Source organism: Herpailurus yagouaroundi, unplaced genomic scaffold (genome assembly GCF_014898765.1).
Source record: "Herpailurus yagouaroundi ecotype Mexico unplaced genomic scaffold, PumYag 163, whole genome shotgun sequence".
Classification (NCBI taxonomy): domain Eukaryota; kingdom Metazoa; phylum Chordata; class Mammalia; order Carnivora; family Felidae; genus Herpailurus; species Herpailurus yagouaroundi.
The window spans coordinates 12,979,416-12,993,975 of NW_024412404.1; the positions used below are offsets into that span (position 1 = coordinate 12,979,416).

The window sequence follows — 14,560 nt, forward strand, 5'->3', positions numbered from 1 at the left end:
TGGGGAGATAGGCCTGGCAGATATTGGCTGCTTATTATTACAGACCAGAGGCCCAAGTTTTCAGTAAGGAAGAGCAGATCTGGTCATGGCCTACATGTTCTCCACTCAGAGGGCAAAGGGCCGGGGCAGGTTATGTAGAGGGGACGACTCAGACAGGAAGTAGAAGGCTGAACCGTGGCAAGGGTCTTAAAGACCATCATAGTCCTACCTCATTGGACAGCCTGGGAAACTGAGGCACAGTCAGGGCCAGCAGCTCCACCAAGGTCACCCAGCCAGTTCCCCTACGGAAGAGTGAGCAACCAGACCAGAGAAAAGGGTCACGTGCTACCACACAAGGGTTGGGTCAAGCTCCAGGGAGTCCCGGGAGGGCAGTGAAAGGCCCCACCCTCTCCAGCCTTGACTGAGACTTAGGAAGCCTGGTCCAGCCACAGTGGCACCCCTCACGTCACCCTCACCTCCTGCCTCCACGCCAGCCAAGCTGACCGTCAACATCCTGGACGTCAATGACAATACGCCCCAGTTCAAGCCCTTCGGGATCACCTATTACACGGAGCGGATTCTGGAGGGGGCCACCCCAGGCACCACACTCATTGCCGTGGCAGCTGTGGACCCCGACAAGGGCCTCAATGGGCTGATCACCTACACTCTGCTGGACCTGACGCCCCCAGGCTATGTCCAGCTGGAAGACTCCTCAGCAGGTAGGTGGGAAAAATCTGCCAGAAGAGGACTGGGGGACATGTGTCTGTTCCTGCTTAGCCTCCACAAGGGACCATGGCCCACTTGTCACCCTCCGGGCGGGACCCCACCATAGCCCCTCAGTGGGCTGGGCCAGATCCAGTATGGCCCACACTGCCGTCACTCACGGATGCCCAAACCACAGGAAGGGACAGAGCGCCTGGTCCTGGGGGTGGGCTGGACCGGCCCTTTGAGGGCCGCTGGGAACCTGGGATGATATGTCACCAGCATCTCTACCACCCAGGCTTCCGCTCTCAGGATCACTGAGGGGGTGAGAAAGCCAAGAGAGCGATCTCTCCGAGGTGGTCCCGGCCTTGCCGGAACTCATCCCTTTGACTTGTGAAGCTTTCTCTCGCCTCCAGTGAGGAGAAGAGCTGGACACCAGTTGCTGTCGGCCTCTGGCCGGCCTGCCACTAGGCAGTGCTGCTGGGCCACCACTCTCCTTCAAGAGACCACATCTGCCCCTCAGGGCTCCAGATCCTTCTCTTTATACTTTGGAGAGTTTCCATGTGTGAGGAGTGGTAAAACTGGCAGCAAGTGCCTCTGTGTCTTAGGGAAAGTCATTGCCAACCGGACAGTGGACTACGAAGAAATACACTGGCTCAACTTTACCGTGAGGGCCTCAGACAACGGGTCTCCGCCCCGGGCAGCTGAGATCCCTGTCTACCTGGAGATCGTGGACATCAATGACAACAACCCCATCTTTGACCAGCCTTCCTACCAGGTGGGGGGCCGGGCAACAAGTTGGGTCAGGACCTGGGCCCATTCCTTGGGGCCTTCGGGCATCTTCTACCCTTACCCTGCCAGCCTCTGAGCCCCAGGGGCATGACCACCCCGTGAGCAGCGTGGTGCCCCGGGCTGTCTACCATGGTGAGTTTTTAGGGAAGGGGCATAGACTCCAGGACTGACCTTGGCCCACTCTCTCTCCCTGCCCGCTGGGTTCTAGGAGGCCGTCTTTGAGGATGTGCCTGTGGGCACGGTCATCCTGACAGTCGCTGCGACTGATGCCGACTCGGGCAACTTTGCCCTCCTTGAGTACAGCCTGGGGGATGGAGAGGGCAAGTTTGCCATCAACCCCACTACGGTAAGCAGGCAAACCGGGCAGTGGGAAGGGCCCAGGGTCGGCTGAAAAGCCACCAAAACTATCATAGTCATCCCGGTTTCTGGGTCATGCCACCGGAACGTCTGTAGCCTCAGAGGTTTTTTACCAAGTCAGCAAGCCCCGCTACAGTCCCAGACATCCTGTAGACCGCACTTTCTTTCCTGGGGCCAGAGACTTTTGGAATTCCCCCAAACCAGAAAACCTGATGCAAGTCCACGAGGCTGCTTTTTAAAACTATCAAAAGAGAGGTATAGGAAGCTCTGCAGAAAGTGGGCACGGTGTTTGAGCTCCTGCTGTATACATGGCACTGTATTCCGTGCCGGGGGAGGGAGGTCTCAGACTTGTGAGAGAGCAGAAACTCAAGAGAAAGGACGGGTGATGACTTCAAATGACTGTACGTTGGTTCAAAGCTGCCAGTTCAGCACAGGAGAGGCCATGGTGGCCTGGGGGCGGTTGGTCAGGTAGGGCCTTCCCTAGGAGCTGGGCTGGAACTGGACTTTCCCTCCTAGGGCCTCTCCCTGCCCACGTCCCCCAGAACTCTGCCCTGTCAACAGGGTTCTGTCCTTCCTGCTCGGTGTGAACAGTCAGTCATGGTCCTGGCCCGGCCCTAGGGAGGGCAACTATTTACAGAGTACCACTCTATACCTGGCCAGGGAGTGACTTCCATCCTGGGCTGACCGTCCCATGTCCAGGCGGATTGGGCACTGGGGATAAGAGGAGCCACTGGAACCAGAGCTCCGCGGGGGCGGTCATCCGTTCTGTCCAGTGCTGCACCTGCAAAGCCTAGAACAATGTCTGGCGTATAGTGTATACTCAATAAATATCAGTTGGATTGATGAAGGACCTGATTCCACCCTCCCCCTACTAGGGTGACATCTATGTGCTGTCCTCTCTGGACCGGGAGAAGAAGGACCACTATATTCTGACTGCCTTGGCCAAAGACAACCCTGGAGATATAGCCAGCAACCGCCGAGAAAATTCGGTGCAGGTAAGGGCCACCAGCCTGGGCCAGGGACACCGAGGACTAGAATGGTGGAGGCATCGAGCAAAGCCTTTCCTTTAGATAATGCTTCAGAGCGGGGGGAGAGCCACCCGGTCTCCTCAGAGACATGGCGGCAGAGGAGGAGACAGCAAGAGCTTAGCTGGCTGAGTCAAAATGGCTGTGGCTTGGGGAAGCGGGGACTCTTGAAGAGAAATCTCTTGTGCCAAACCCCTGCTAAGACAGTTGAAAACACCTGAGTGTGACTTGAGTCAAACCTGGGGTGCCACGTGTCCCACTGTCCACGGTGACCCACGGAAGGAAACAGTCTAGCAACCAAACATAATCGTAGAGCGATTATCTTTATTTATGTCTCTTAAAGAACATTAGCGAGGGACCCAGTTCCCAGCCCCATTCCTATTCCAGTTCTGGCACCGATGCCATCACCCTGAGGCCAGCGTACCACCTTCTAAACTCTATCCCCACTTCTCTCCAGAGTATGCCTTGAGGCTTTGCTTTCTCCTTCTTTCGTCCCCCCTGTTCTGCCTTCTCCAGTCCTGTCATTCTCTATCCAGCTCCTCCACATCTTCCCGCAATAACCTAACCATCCAAGGTAAAGGGTGGGGGGTGGGTGAGAAGTCGGGTGGGCAAAGACAAATTCTTGTGAGCAGGTAGGGGGGCGAAGGGGCTGGGAGCTCTCACACGTACCCGAATCCTGTCCCTGTCACATGGGCTGTGTCGTGTCACACGTGCTGTGATGGGAAAAGCCCATTATTTGGAGCCAGAAGACAGAGATCCCACTAGCTGAGCACCCTGCATCTGGCATGTGACCTCTCCCAGCCTCAGCTGTCAAATCTGTAGGGGATGGGAGAAAGGGCAGCAATGATGATGCTTCCTGCCCAAGGCAGTGGTGAGGCAGGGAGATGGGGAGTTGGCAAGTGCTTTGTGCACGGAGAGGGGTTCTTGAAATCACCGCCGTGAAGGACTCGGATGGGGCTGCTGTCAGGGCCATGGGAGCTACGCGGGGAAAGGGCCTCCTCACCTGCTGTGTCCATAGGACCCGCCCCGGGCTGTGGGGTCGGCAGAGGGAGCCAAGTCCCAAGCCAGACACAGATCCCCGGCAAGAGAGAACTTCTGGGAGTGGAGGAAGCACAGCCCAGCATTAAGATCCAGAGATCAGAGTCAGATGTCTAGGGCCACTGTGGGAAGCAGCAGAGGGCAGAGCAGGAGGTGGGCGAGGAGGGCTCCCTGCTTCTGGGTCCAGACGCAGATGATCCTGTAACCACAGTACTAGCTGCAAAGCATTTCCTTGAGCCAGGCATTGGGCACACATACCATCATGGGTGAGCCTCACTAGCCCCTGAGAGATAAGATGCTACCGTCCCCAACGGCGAGGAAAACTGAGACTCGGGGTTAAAGAAATTGAGGTCAGACTCCAACAGTGGGCACTGTCCACCCTGGCTTACTCCCGTGTGACCGGGTCACCCGAAGCAGCAACCTAGTATGCTCCTGACCTTTGACCTCAACCTCCCCCCCCCCGCCCCCAGGTGGTGATCCAGGTGCTAGACGTCAATGACTGCCGGCCTCAGTTCTCCAAGCCCCAGTTCAGCACAAGCGTGTATGAGAATGAGCCGGCAGGCACCTCAGTCATCACCATGATGGCCACCGACCAGGATGAGGGTTCCAATGGGGAGCTGGCCTACTCACTTGAGGGCCCTGGCGTGGGTAAGTAGTCTGCTCCCCACCCGTGATGCCTTGGGCGTGAGAGGGGCAGCCCCAGGGCCAGGAGGAGGAGGGACGGGAAGGACGTCTCGGCCAGAGCCAGGCCCTGCTCTCTTGTCCCACCTGCCAGAGGCCTTCCACGTGGACATAGACTCAGGCCTGGTGACCACAAAGCGGCCACTGCAGTCCTACGAGAGGTTCAACCTGACCGTGGTAGCCACGGATGGCGGACAGCCTCCACTCTGGGGCACCACCATGCTCCTGGTGGAGGTCATCGACGTCAACGATAACCGCCCCGTCTTCATGCGCCCGCCCAACGGCACGGTCCTCCACATCAGAGAGGTACTGCTGTCCCCTGGTCCTCTCGCCCACCAACATCTCCCTTCCCATATCCGGCCCACTCCCTCCTCCTGCAGTCACGCCTGGGAGACTGAAAGGGCCCCTCCGTGAAAGTGGGGAAGCTGAGGCCAGAGTGGGAGACAGACTTGTTCAGTGTCTCACGGCAGGTAGTAGTATGAGCTGAGCTGTGCCAGCACAAGGGGCCCAAGTCTGACTCTGTCACTACTAGCCAATGACCTTGAGAAAGTGACTTTTCTGGGTGTTTTTTAGATGCCCCATCTCTTGCTCCGAGAAGTCTACCAGAAAAGCCAGTCTCCCCGGAAACTCACACCCCCCCCATATTGGTGTCTCAAAATAAACACACATGTTCCTTCCGACTGTCTGTTGTTCCTGCTGATACCATGCCTAGGAATTGAGTACCAGCATCAAAATAAGAAACAAGGGGAAGTGGCTGAGGTTCCAGAATTCCCCCACCCTTTCGTTCCTTGCTCTCAATTGCCTTGGAGGGGCGCCTGGGTGGTCAGTCAGTTGAGGGTCTCACTCGTGACCTTAGCTCAGGTCATGGGATCAAGCCCCATGTCCAGCATCATGCTGACAGTCCAGAGCCTGCTTGGGATTCTCTCTCCCTCTCTCTCTCAAAATAAACTTTTTTAAAAAATTGTTTAAATTGCCTTGTAAAGACAGGCAGTACTCCTTCATCTGCCCCTTCCCTCCTTCCTCTCAGCACCCAGGCCCGACCTGCCCCCTGGTGGTATAATCAGGGTGTCTCCCACTTGCTCTCTGTCCCCCAAACTTCAGCATGCCTCCACCTCTCAGAATGTCAGCATCAAGTCCTTGTCGTCACTCTGTCTCCTCTGAGAGGCCCCACAGGAGAAATCTGTCCCAGGGCTGCGCTCTAGGAAACGCTGTGCCCCTACCTTGTGAGTTGCTTTTTCCAGCACCTGCTGCAGTGACAGAGTAGTCCTCTTTGCGCTGCCCGCCAGGGAGCTCAGAGCAGTCAGCCTACACCAAATGACCCCGCAGGGACTTCGTGCACAAACCTGGACCCCCACTCCTCAGTTTCCATCTTCCTGCCATTTTCTTTTCCTTTAAAAAAAAAATGTTTTTAAGTTTATTTATTCTGAGAGAGAGAGAGAGAGAGAGAGCACACGTGCACACAAGCAGGAGAGGGGCAGGGAGTGAGGGAGGGAGAGAATCCCAAGCAGCTCCTGTGTTGTCAGCACAGAGCCCGACGCAGGGCTTGATCCCACAAACCACAAGATCGTGACCTAAGCCAAGATCAAGAAGAGTCAGACACTCAACTGAACGAGCCACCCAGGTGCTGCCATTTTCTTTTTCTTTACCCCGATTTTTTTTTAACTTCTTATTATAACTTATACATTCTTATAAATGGTCTCAAATCTTTTTTTGTGGAACGAGGCAAGGTATAAATTAATAATAATCTAGTTCTTTTTCCACAACAAAGGCCCATTTGCTACGTTTTTCCCTTCAAGACTCCAAATTTTGAAAGATTTGTGTCTCGCAGAGAACCAGCTGCGTTAAGTAATTTTCACGTACCCTCATCTTCATGTACCCCATTGGGTAGACGGTGTTGTCTGGGGACACCTAAGGCTCCTGTGATTAGGGTAGCAGAGAGCAAGACAGACCCAGCAACAGAATGGTAGCTGTGGCCTCAGCTTTTGGATTCCCCTTCTGCCTTCCAAATCTCAGCATGCAATGGGATCCGAGGGCCGGGGGAAGGCCCTGGAAGGGCAAGAACCCTGAAAGACTCTGAAGCATGGTGGATGGAGACCAGCTGGGACCATCACTGGGTAGTGGAGTGGGGGTGGGGTGAAGGGAGGCTCTAGCAGGTGCCAAGACCCCAGGAGAGTCCAGCTAAGCAGGCAGGCGTTTCCTAAGGATGCCAGAAGGTGGCAAGGGCATTCTGCTAAGTGAGGACAAAGCACAAGAGCCCCATCCGGGCGTGGGAGCTGGCATTCTCTCAGATGGCCCAGGAGCCTCCCTGCCATGCCCCTCCACCCCCCACCACAGGAGATCCCGCTGCGCTCCAATGTATATGAGGTCTATGCCACAGACAAGGACGAGGGCCTCAACGGGGCCGTGCGCTACAGCTTTCTGAAGACGGCCGGCAACCGGGACTGGGAGTACTTCACCATCGACCCCATAAGCGGCCTCATCCAGACCGCTCAGCGCCTGGACCGCGAGAAACAGGCTGTGTACAGCGTAAGGGGGCGGGCCCCAATGCGAGGGGCGGGGCCGAGAGGGGCTGTCCTCTAGGCGCAGGGCCACCACCTCCCCACCTAGAATGCCCACAAGGGCGGTGACCTGGCCCCCAGGGAGTGCCCTCCTCGGACTGTGCCCCTCCACCCCCCAGCTCATCCTGGTGGCCAGCGACTTGGGCCAGCCAGTGCCATACGAGACCATGCAGCCCCTGCAAGTGGCCCTGGAGGACATCGACGACAACGAACCTCTCTTTGTGAGGCCCCCGGTGAGCTCGCCCATCACACCCCCCCCCCCCGCCCCGCACCCACACAGGGACTCCCCGCCTGCAAGTACACACGCAGGGCTCTCCTGTGCACACTGTGCCATATACATGTGGTTATGTTCAGAAACTGCATGCACTTCCTACAACATTTATTGAGCTGCTATTTCAAGGCACTACCCAGCAGTCAAAAAAGCAGGCAAATACGCCTGACCCCTAGAGCTGTAACTCACCTAATTGCACACACAAGAGCACACAGGAAACCTGAAATTGAGCTTCGCTTCACCGGCTGGGGCCAGCCGAGCTGCTCGTGTACTCATACTTCACAACTTGATGGGGTTTTTTCTTGTATTCCCTGGAGGCTCTGAGTGCACATCCATGTGCATATAAGAGTGTGCCCCCTTGGGGCACCTGGGTGGCTGGGTTACGCGTCTGACTTTGGTCTAGGTCATGATCTTGTCGTTCCCAAGTTCGAGCCCCACATCAGGCACTGTGCTGACAGCTCAGAGCCTGGAGCCTGCTTCAGATTCTGTGTCTCCCTCTCTCTCTGCCCCTTCCCCGCTCAAGCTCTGTCTCTCTCGGTCTCAAAAATAGAAGTTTTTTTTTTTTTTTTAAAAGAGTGTGCCCCCTTGTTCAAACATCCATTCAGGTGCTGGGATACTTCATAGAACCTGCCAGACCAGGCCCAGCCCACGCTCCCCTGAGGTTACAGAGGTCCTGCTCACCCCACAAGCCTTGGGCAATAAAGTCCCTCAGCACCTACAAAGGTACTGCGCAAGGTCCTTTGGCCTTGGCCCTCATGTGACATCCCCCTCCCCCCTGCAGAAAGGCAGCCCCCAGTACCAGTTGCTGACAGTGCCTGAGCACTCGCCACGTGGCACCCTCGTGGGCAACGTGACAGGCGCCGTGGACGCGGACGAGGGCCCCAACGCCATCGTGTACTACTTCATTGCAGGTGGGGCCTGCCAGGGCTAGTGCCCTACCTACCCTGGGGCTGGAGATGACCCAAGTATGCCCCACCCCAGCCCTGCCCCTTCACCCTGTGCCGTGGTCCCATCCTCAGCCGGCAACGAAGAGAAGAACTTCCATCTGCAGCCTGACGGGCGTCTGCTGGTGCTGCGGGACCTGGACCGGGAGCGTGAAGCCGTCTTCTCCTTCATCGTCAAGGCCTCGAGCAATCGCAGCTGGACACCTCCCCGTGGGCCCTCCCCAGCCCTCGATCTGGTCACTGACCTCACCCTGCAGGAGGTGCGCGTCGTGCTAGAAGACATCAACGACCAGCCCCCGCGCTTCACCAAGGCTGAGTACACTGCAGGTGCAGGGGCCAGAGCCTGGGTCTGGGGGGCGGGGCGGCCCCTGCCCTGCCGCTTACACCCACCTGCCCGTTCTCTGCAGGAGTGGCCACCGATGCCAAGGTGGGCTCAGAGTTGATCCAGGTGCTGGCCCTGGACGCAGACGTTGGCAACAACAGCCTGGTCTTCTACAGCATCCTGGCCATCCACTACTTCCGGGCCCTTGCCAATGACTCTGAGGACGTGGGCCAGGTCTTCACCATGGGTAGGAGCCTCCACCCAAGGCCTCTGTCACTGCATGGACTGTAGTCTGGAGGAGATGGGGTCTGTGTGGGCACCACAGGGTATGAGTGGCTGGCCAGCCAGCCATGTCAGTCCTTCGGTCCACCCACCCATCTGGCCATCGTTCAGCCAGCTATTTGTTAATCCGTTCATTCACCCACCGATCTTTCTAGTCTCTGATCCCCCTTTCCATCTCTACATCTACCCACCCACTTTCTCCTTCCTTCCATCTCTCCCATCTTCTCATCCATTATTCATCCATCCATCCGTTCACCCACCCGTGTGTCAGTCAGCCCACCCATGCATCCGTCTACCCATCTACCCATCTGTCCATTCATGTACCTTCCCATCCTCCTTTTGGTGTGTCCACCTATCTTCCTATTTATGCACCTCCCCCTCCCCCGGGCCAGGCACTGTGCTAAGCACTGAGGAGCCAGAATTCAAAGAGCACATATGTACCTGAAAGCGTGCACGTTTACTTGTGCATCGGCCTGTGTGGACAACTGAGCCTCTTGGGTCAGGTTCTGCAAGGCCTGGAGGGTGTCCCATTACCCAAAACCTTCCCCATTCTTCTCGCCTACAGGGGTCAGTCTAGACTCCTTGGCCTGGCTTTCAAAGCTCCCCAGGTCTTCCTCCTGGTCCCTCCTCTTCCTGGCTCCACAGCCCCCCACTATCTGTAAGGGCCCCAGGCCCACCCAAGCTGAGCCCCTCACCACTCACTCCTTCAGCCTGTTCTGTACCATCCTCCATTGGCCTTCGCCCTGTCTTCACTTCCTGAAATACCATCTTGACCTTCACCTCTGTCTTCAGATACGCTCCCCCTAACCATCCTCCGAAGGCTAATTCACAACCAGTCACACAACCAGACATCATCCCTACGTCTTCTCATCTCCTACTGCTTAGTTTAGTAACCTAAGACACAGAGGGGCTGTGTACCTTGCTAAAGGTCACACAGTGAAAAAGTGGCAGATCTTGAACCCAGGTCTATGGTCTTCTAAGAGAAGACTACTGTACGACCTCTGGTTATGTCTCTAGTATGGCTGTGGAATTCTGAAGTGCATGTGTGTGTGACAGAGACAGACACCGAGGCGTTCACACGTCTCCCATCGCCCCTGCCTGGGACAGTGGAGTCCCAGACTTGTCACCCTTGGGACACTGCAGCCCACAGCTGTGTTTTAACTTGCAGTGTTTAAGTAAAACCTTAGAAATCTCTAGAAGCACCAGTTGTGGCAGCACTGGCTGCATTCTCCCAGGATAATAATCCACCAAGTGGAGGTCAGAACTGCTGCTCCTTCAGATGAACGGAACACTCATGCTCACTTGTGGGCGCCCCCCCCCCCCTCTCTGTCAGCTTTGCTCTGCTAGGCCCTGCGGGGACTTGTGGCCTGAGATGCAGCCTCCCCTCAGTGTGTCCAAATGCCCCTGGCCCTCGCCCCTCCCCAGGGGATTGAGGGGCACTGGGTGGCCCCTGAGCTGCACCCTGCCCGCGGGCTCTTCCTGCAGGGAGTGTGGATGGCATCCTGCGTACCTTTGACCTCTTCATGGCCTACAGCCCTGGCTACTTTGTGGTGGACATTGTGGCCCGGGACCTCGCAGGCCACAATGACACGGCCATCATCGGCATCTATATCCTGAGGGATGACCAGCGTGTTAAGATCGTCATTAACGAGATCCCCGACCGCGTGCGTGGCTTTGAGGAAGAGTTCATCCGCCTGCTCTCCAATATCACCGGTGCCATTGTCAACACTGATGACGTGCAGGTGCCCCATGGAACCCACCCTGAGTCTGCGGGCTATGAGGGGAGGAGGACCACGCCACAGGGATGGGGCACTGCCACTGCGGAGAGGTCAGGGGAATGAAAGGGGGTCTCTGTAGCCCCTCAGTCATTCCCTAGCTACATGGCCTTGGGAAAGTCCTCCCACGTCTCTAGCCATCAGCATCCTTACCTATAAAAATAGGGCCAGTGATAGCACCTGGCCCAATGCAGCCAAGTGACTGATACCACGCGTGGGCCTCCGTGAGCACTCAGCAGTGATAGGTTTATCGGCAGGGTAGGCCAGGAGCAGCTCCCCATCCCATTCCTTGTTCCTGCCACGCCCCCTGACGCTTCTTCTCACCTAGTTCCATGTGGACAAGAAGGGTCGGGTGAACTTCGCACAGACAGAGCTGCTCATCCACGTGGTGAATCGCGACACCAACCGCATCCTGGACGTGGACCGGTGGGTGGGGTCTGGTCGGTCCACCTGCCTGCCTGGAGCCGGGGAGGGGACCCACCGAAAGAGGCCGATAACACCATCAGGCCTGCTGTGTGGGGCTCTCGCCCAGAGGTGGGCAGGGCTAGTAGAGAGTAGTTTGCGGGTATGAGCAGAGCTCCACCCCTCTGAGTCCTACTCTCCCCATCTGTAAAATGGGGGGGTATTACATGGATGGTGAGGAAACAAGCAGGATCCTGTATGAGGAGTGGTAAACCCTGTAAGATACAAAACCATTCTAGCTGAGTGGGATTTGATCTTGCAAAGCTTGGTGGGGGTGAATCTGGGGGTCGGAGGCAGGAGCGCAGCAGAGCCTTCTGAGTGGGATGAGTTCTTGAGGAATGGCCAAAGAGGGAAGCTGAGGCCCCCTCCCCTCACTCAGGGTGATCCAGATGATTGACGAGAACAAGGAGCAGCTGCGGAACCTCTTCCGGAACTACAATGTCCTGGACGTGCAGCCTGCCATCTCTGCCCGCTTGCCCGACGACATGTCCGCCCTGCAGGTAGGTGCTTCTGGTGGCGCCCCGCCCCACCACCCCTCTGCCCTGGGTGCTCTAGCCCACTCACGCCTGGCCCCACTCCCCCAGATGGCGATCATTGTCTTGGCCATTCTCCTCTTCCTGGCTGCCATGCTGTTCATCCTCATGAACTGGTACTACAGGACTGTGTGAGTGACTCCTACACCTCCCTGCCCTGGGAAAGGCTGACCAGCCCTGCTCCTGGGACAGTCACAGAGGCAGGCAGGGCCCTGAGATGCCAGCCCCACCCAGCCTCCTTCACCAGCCCCTCTCTCTGCTTCTCTCTAGACACAAGAGGAAGCTCAAAGCCATTGTGGCTGGCTCGGCAGGTGAGCAAGGGCTACGATGGGGGACTGAGGCGGGGCGGGGGGGGGTTGGGGGGGTGAGGATGACAAGGCAGGAGGGGCCTCTGGGGGCCTAGAGTGCCTACCTAGGCCTCATAAGGCTGGCTCAGGCTCCACCAGCCCCAGCAGGGTGCCTCCCTCCCCTCCATGCCCCAGAACTTCTCCCTACAGGAAATCGTGGTTTCATTGACATCATGGACATGCCCAACACCAACAAGTATTCCTTCGACGGGTGAGTGGGGCCCCTGAGACCTCAGGGTCACTTTGAGGAGGCATGCCCAGGACCCAGTGGGAGCGGATTGTCTGACACCCCTCAAGCTCTGAGGGACCAGACCAGCTAAAATCTGGGGTGTGGGTGCCCCCTGGTGGCCAGCTTTCTCTACAAAGCGTTGGCTGAGCTGGGATTGGGATCAACACCCCAACTGGGCCCCCAGTTCCAGCAGACATAGATTTGGACTCCAGGTGCAGAGTGAGGCCTCTGTACCAAAACTAATCGAGATCAACATGTCCTGGTTCTTGAGGGATCCTAGCGTGGCTGTGCGCCCAAATGCAATGGGCTAGGGGCCTACTTCTCAAGGCCATGAACCTCCAGTCCCAGGAAGGTACTACCGTTGGCCAAAGAAAAGAGCAGGGGTTAGTGGTTAAGCTACAGGTAGTGGTTAAGCTACAGGGGCATCTGTCCCTCCGCACCCCACCCACCCCACTCCCCACCTGCAGGGCCAACCCCGTGTGGCTGGATCCTTTCTGCCGGAACCTGGAGCTGGCCGCCCAGGCTGAGCATGAGGACGACCTGCCGGAGAACCTGAGTGAGATCGCAGACCTATGGAACAGCCCCACCCGCACCCATGTGAGCCCTGGCCAGAGCTAGGGGCAGGGGGTGGACAACCGTGCGGGACGGGGTGGAGGTAAAGCAGGTCTTTGCCACTGCCTGCCAAGGAGCTGGGTTCCTTGGGGGATGAGGGTGGCGGGTTGTATCCACTACCCTGGGTGTGTGTACATACGTGTGCATGCGGTCTACCTCTGCTCCGGCTAATGTCCCCTCTCCCCAGGGAACTTTTGGGCGTGAACCAGCAGCAGTCAAGCCTGATGATGACCGGTACCTGCGGGCAGCCATCCAAGAGTACGACAACATTGCCAAGCTGGGCCAGATCATTCGGGAGGGACCCATCAAGGTGAGCCCTCCCTGCAGGCTTCTGCACCACACCCCCTCAGGGGCCCGCACCCAGGCCTCTGGCTGAGCTTAGACCAGTTCCCCAGGATACAGGGATGGGGGAGGATCCTGGGAAACCGCTTTCTCCACCTCGAGGCTCAGAGAGGCCAGGGCATCTGGCTGACCAGGAGCTACTTCAGCCTGCAGTGGCCTGGAGCCCACGTGGCTTCTAGCTGGCCACTGTCACCAGGCTCTGCTCCCAATTCTTCCCCCTCGGATCAGGTGCCTACGCACCACCTTCCATCACCTCCATCCGCGTTATGGGAGTGAGCAAGGGGTATGACAGGCAGGGGAAGACCTTGGTGGGGGGTTAACCCTCTCGCTCCCCCAGGGATCGCTGCTCAAGGTGGTCCTGGAGGATTACCTGCGGCTCAAAAAGCTCTTTGCACAGCGGATGGTGCAAAAAGCCTCCTCCTGCCATTCCTCCATCTCTGAGGTAGCCGGGCGGGCCCGGAGCTGTGTGCTGTGCCCCAGCCCTGGGGGTGCTCATTCCTTCCCTCCCTCCCTCTCTCGCTCAATCTCTCGTTCCAGCCACCCACATCCTTCTCAATCCCTAGAGTTCAGCAGCCAGGGCCAAAGATAGCAATGGGTGGGGCCCAGGAAGTCAGCCGGCAGGCCCAGTCTACTTTCTGGGCTCTGCAGTGGGCTTTCCTAGAGTGGGTGCTGAGGAGTGTTTCTCAGACTTGAACCCCAAAAAGATGCCTTTAAAAGGCATCTGATGTCCTTATAGGAAACAGGCTGCAGGGTCGAATGGGCCTACATAAATTTATTTGCCTGCAATGATGTCAACACTTTAAAAATTCACTTTCTTCAAAACCCCAGATTTCCAGTGGGGCCAATTCCCAAACGGAATAGGCTAACAATGAACAGTTCCACCCGGGACAAAAGTGCCACCATGTGTTGAGTTTCTACTATATCCTATCACCCCTCCAACTTCACCTGTGGACACTCCCTACATGTCCTGCTCGAGGACAAGTTGTTGACAAATCCAGATACCAAAACTCCACCACAGGACCCTTCTCAAAGCAAATACCAAAATTCAAGATTCTCATGGGAAGCAAGAACACATCCCTAACACCCTAAGTGTCCGGGTTCCCCTCTGTACCCAGTTTGAGAAACACTGCCACCAGCTGGACAGGCCAGCCCACTGCAGCACAAGCCTAGAGGTGCTTGCAGAGCTACCTGTGGGCAGTAGGAAGGAAATGGACACAGGAGGTGGGACTCTGGGGCCATCCACCTGCTCAGCCCTTGGGCATGACCTTGAGCATGGGTGGGTCTCAGAGCCATTGGGGGATCCTGGCCT

General features: G+C 57.1%; 1 protein-coding gene across 8 annotated transcripts in view; it reads left to right on the forward strand.

Annotated features, from left to right (window-relative positions):
• The window catches only part of CDH23 (cadherin related 23), a 420,227-nt gene that overhangs the window by 404,592 nt on the left and 1,075 nt on the right, over nt 1–14,560 (forward strand). For 5 of the 8 annotated variants that reach the window (XM_040485289.1, XM_040485290.1, XM_040485291.1 and 2 more), the window contains 19 exons: nt 474–698; nt 1,290–1,459; nt 1,682–1,819; nt 2,706–2,825; nt 4,364–4,541; nt 4,669–4,880; nt 6,909–7,100; nt 7,252–7,365; nt 8,185–8,314; nt 8,423–8,674; nt 8,755–8,916; nt 10,437–10,693; nt 11,055–11,152; nt 11,568–11,688; nt 11,773–11,852; nt 11,992–12,032; nt 12,204–12,279; nt 12,765–12,894; nt 13,097–13,219. In XM_040485289.1, the coding sequence (XP_040341223.1) occupies nt 474–698; nt 1,290–1,459; nt 1,682–1,819; nt 2,706–2,825; nt 4,364–4,541; nt 4,669–4,880; nt 6,909–7,100; nt 7,252–7,365; nt 8,185–8,314; nt 8,423–8,674; nt 8,755–8,916; nt 10,437–10,693; nt 11,055–11,152; nt 11,568–11,688; nt 11,773–11,852; nt 11,992–12,032; nt 12,204–12,279; nt 12,765–12,894; nt 13,097–13,219 (2,819 nt within the window). Of the gene's footprint in view, nt 1–473; nt 699–1,289; nt 1,460–1,681; nt 1,820–2,705; nt 2,826–4,363; nt 4,542–4,668; nt 4,881–6,908; nt 7,101–7,251; nt 7,366–8,184; nt 8,315–8,422; nt 8,675–8,754; nt 8,917–10,436; nt 10,694–11,054; nt 11,153–11,567; nt 11,689–11,772; nt 11,853–11,991; nt 12,033–12,203; nt 12,280–12,764; nt 12,895–13,096; nt 13,220–13,588; nt 13,694–14,079; nt 14,545–14,560 lie in introns of those variants that run through there. The other 3 variants (XM_040485293.1, XM_040485299.1, XM_040485292.1) reach the window with 3 other exon arrangements.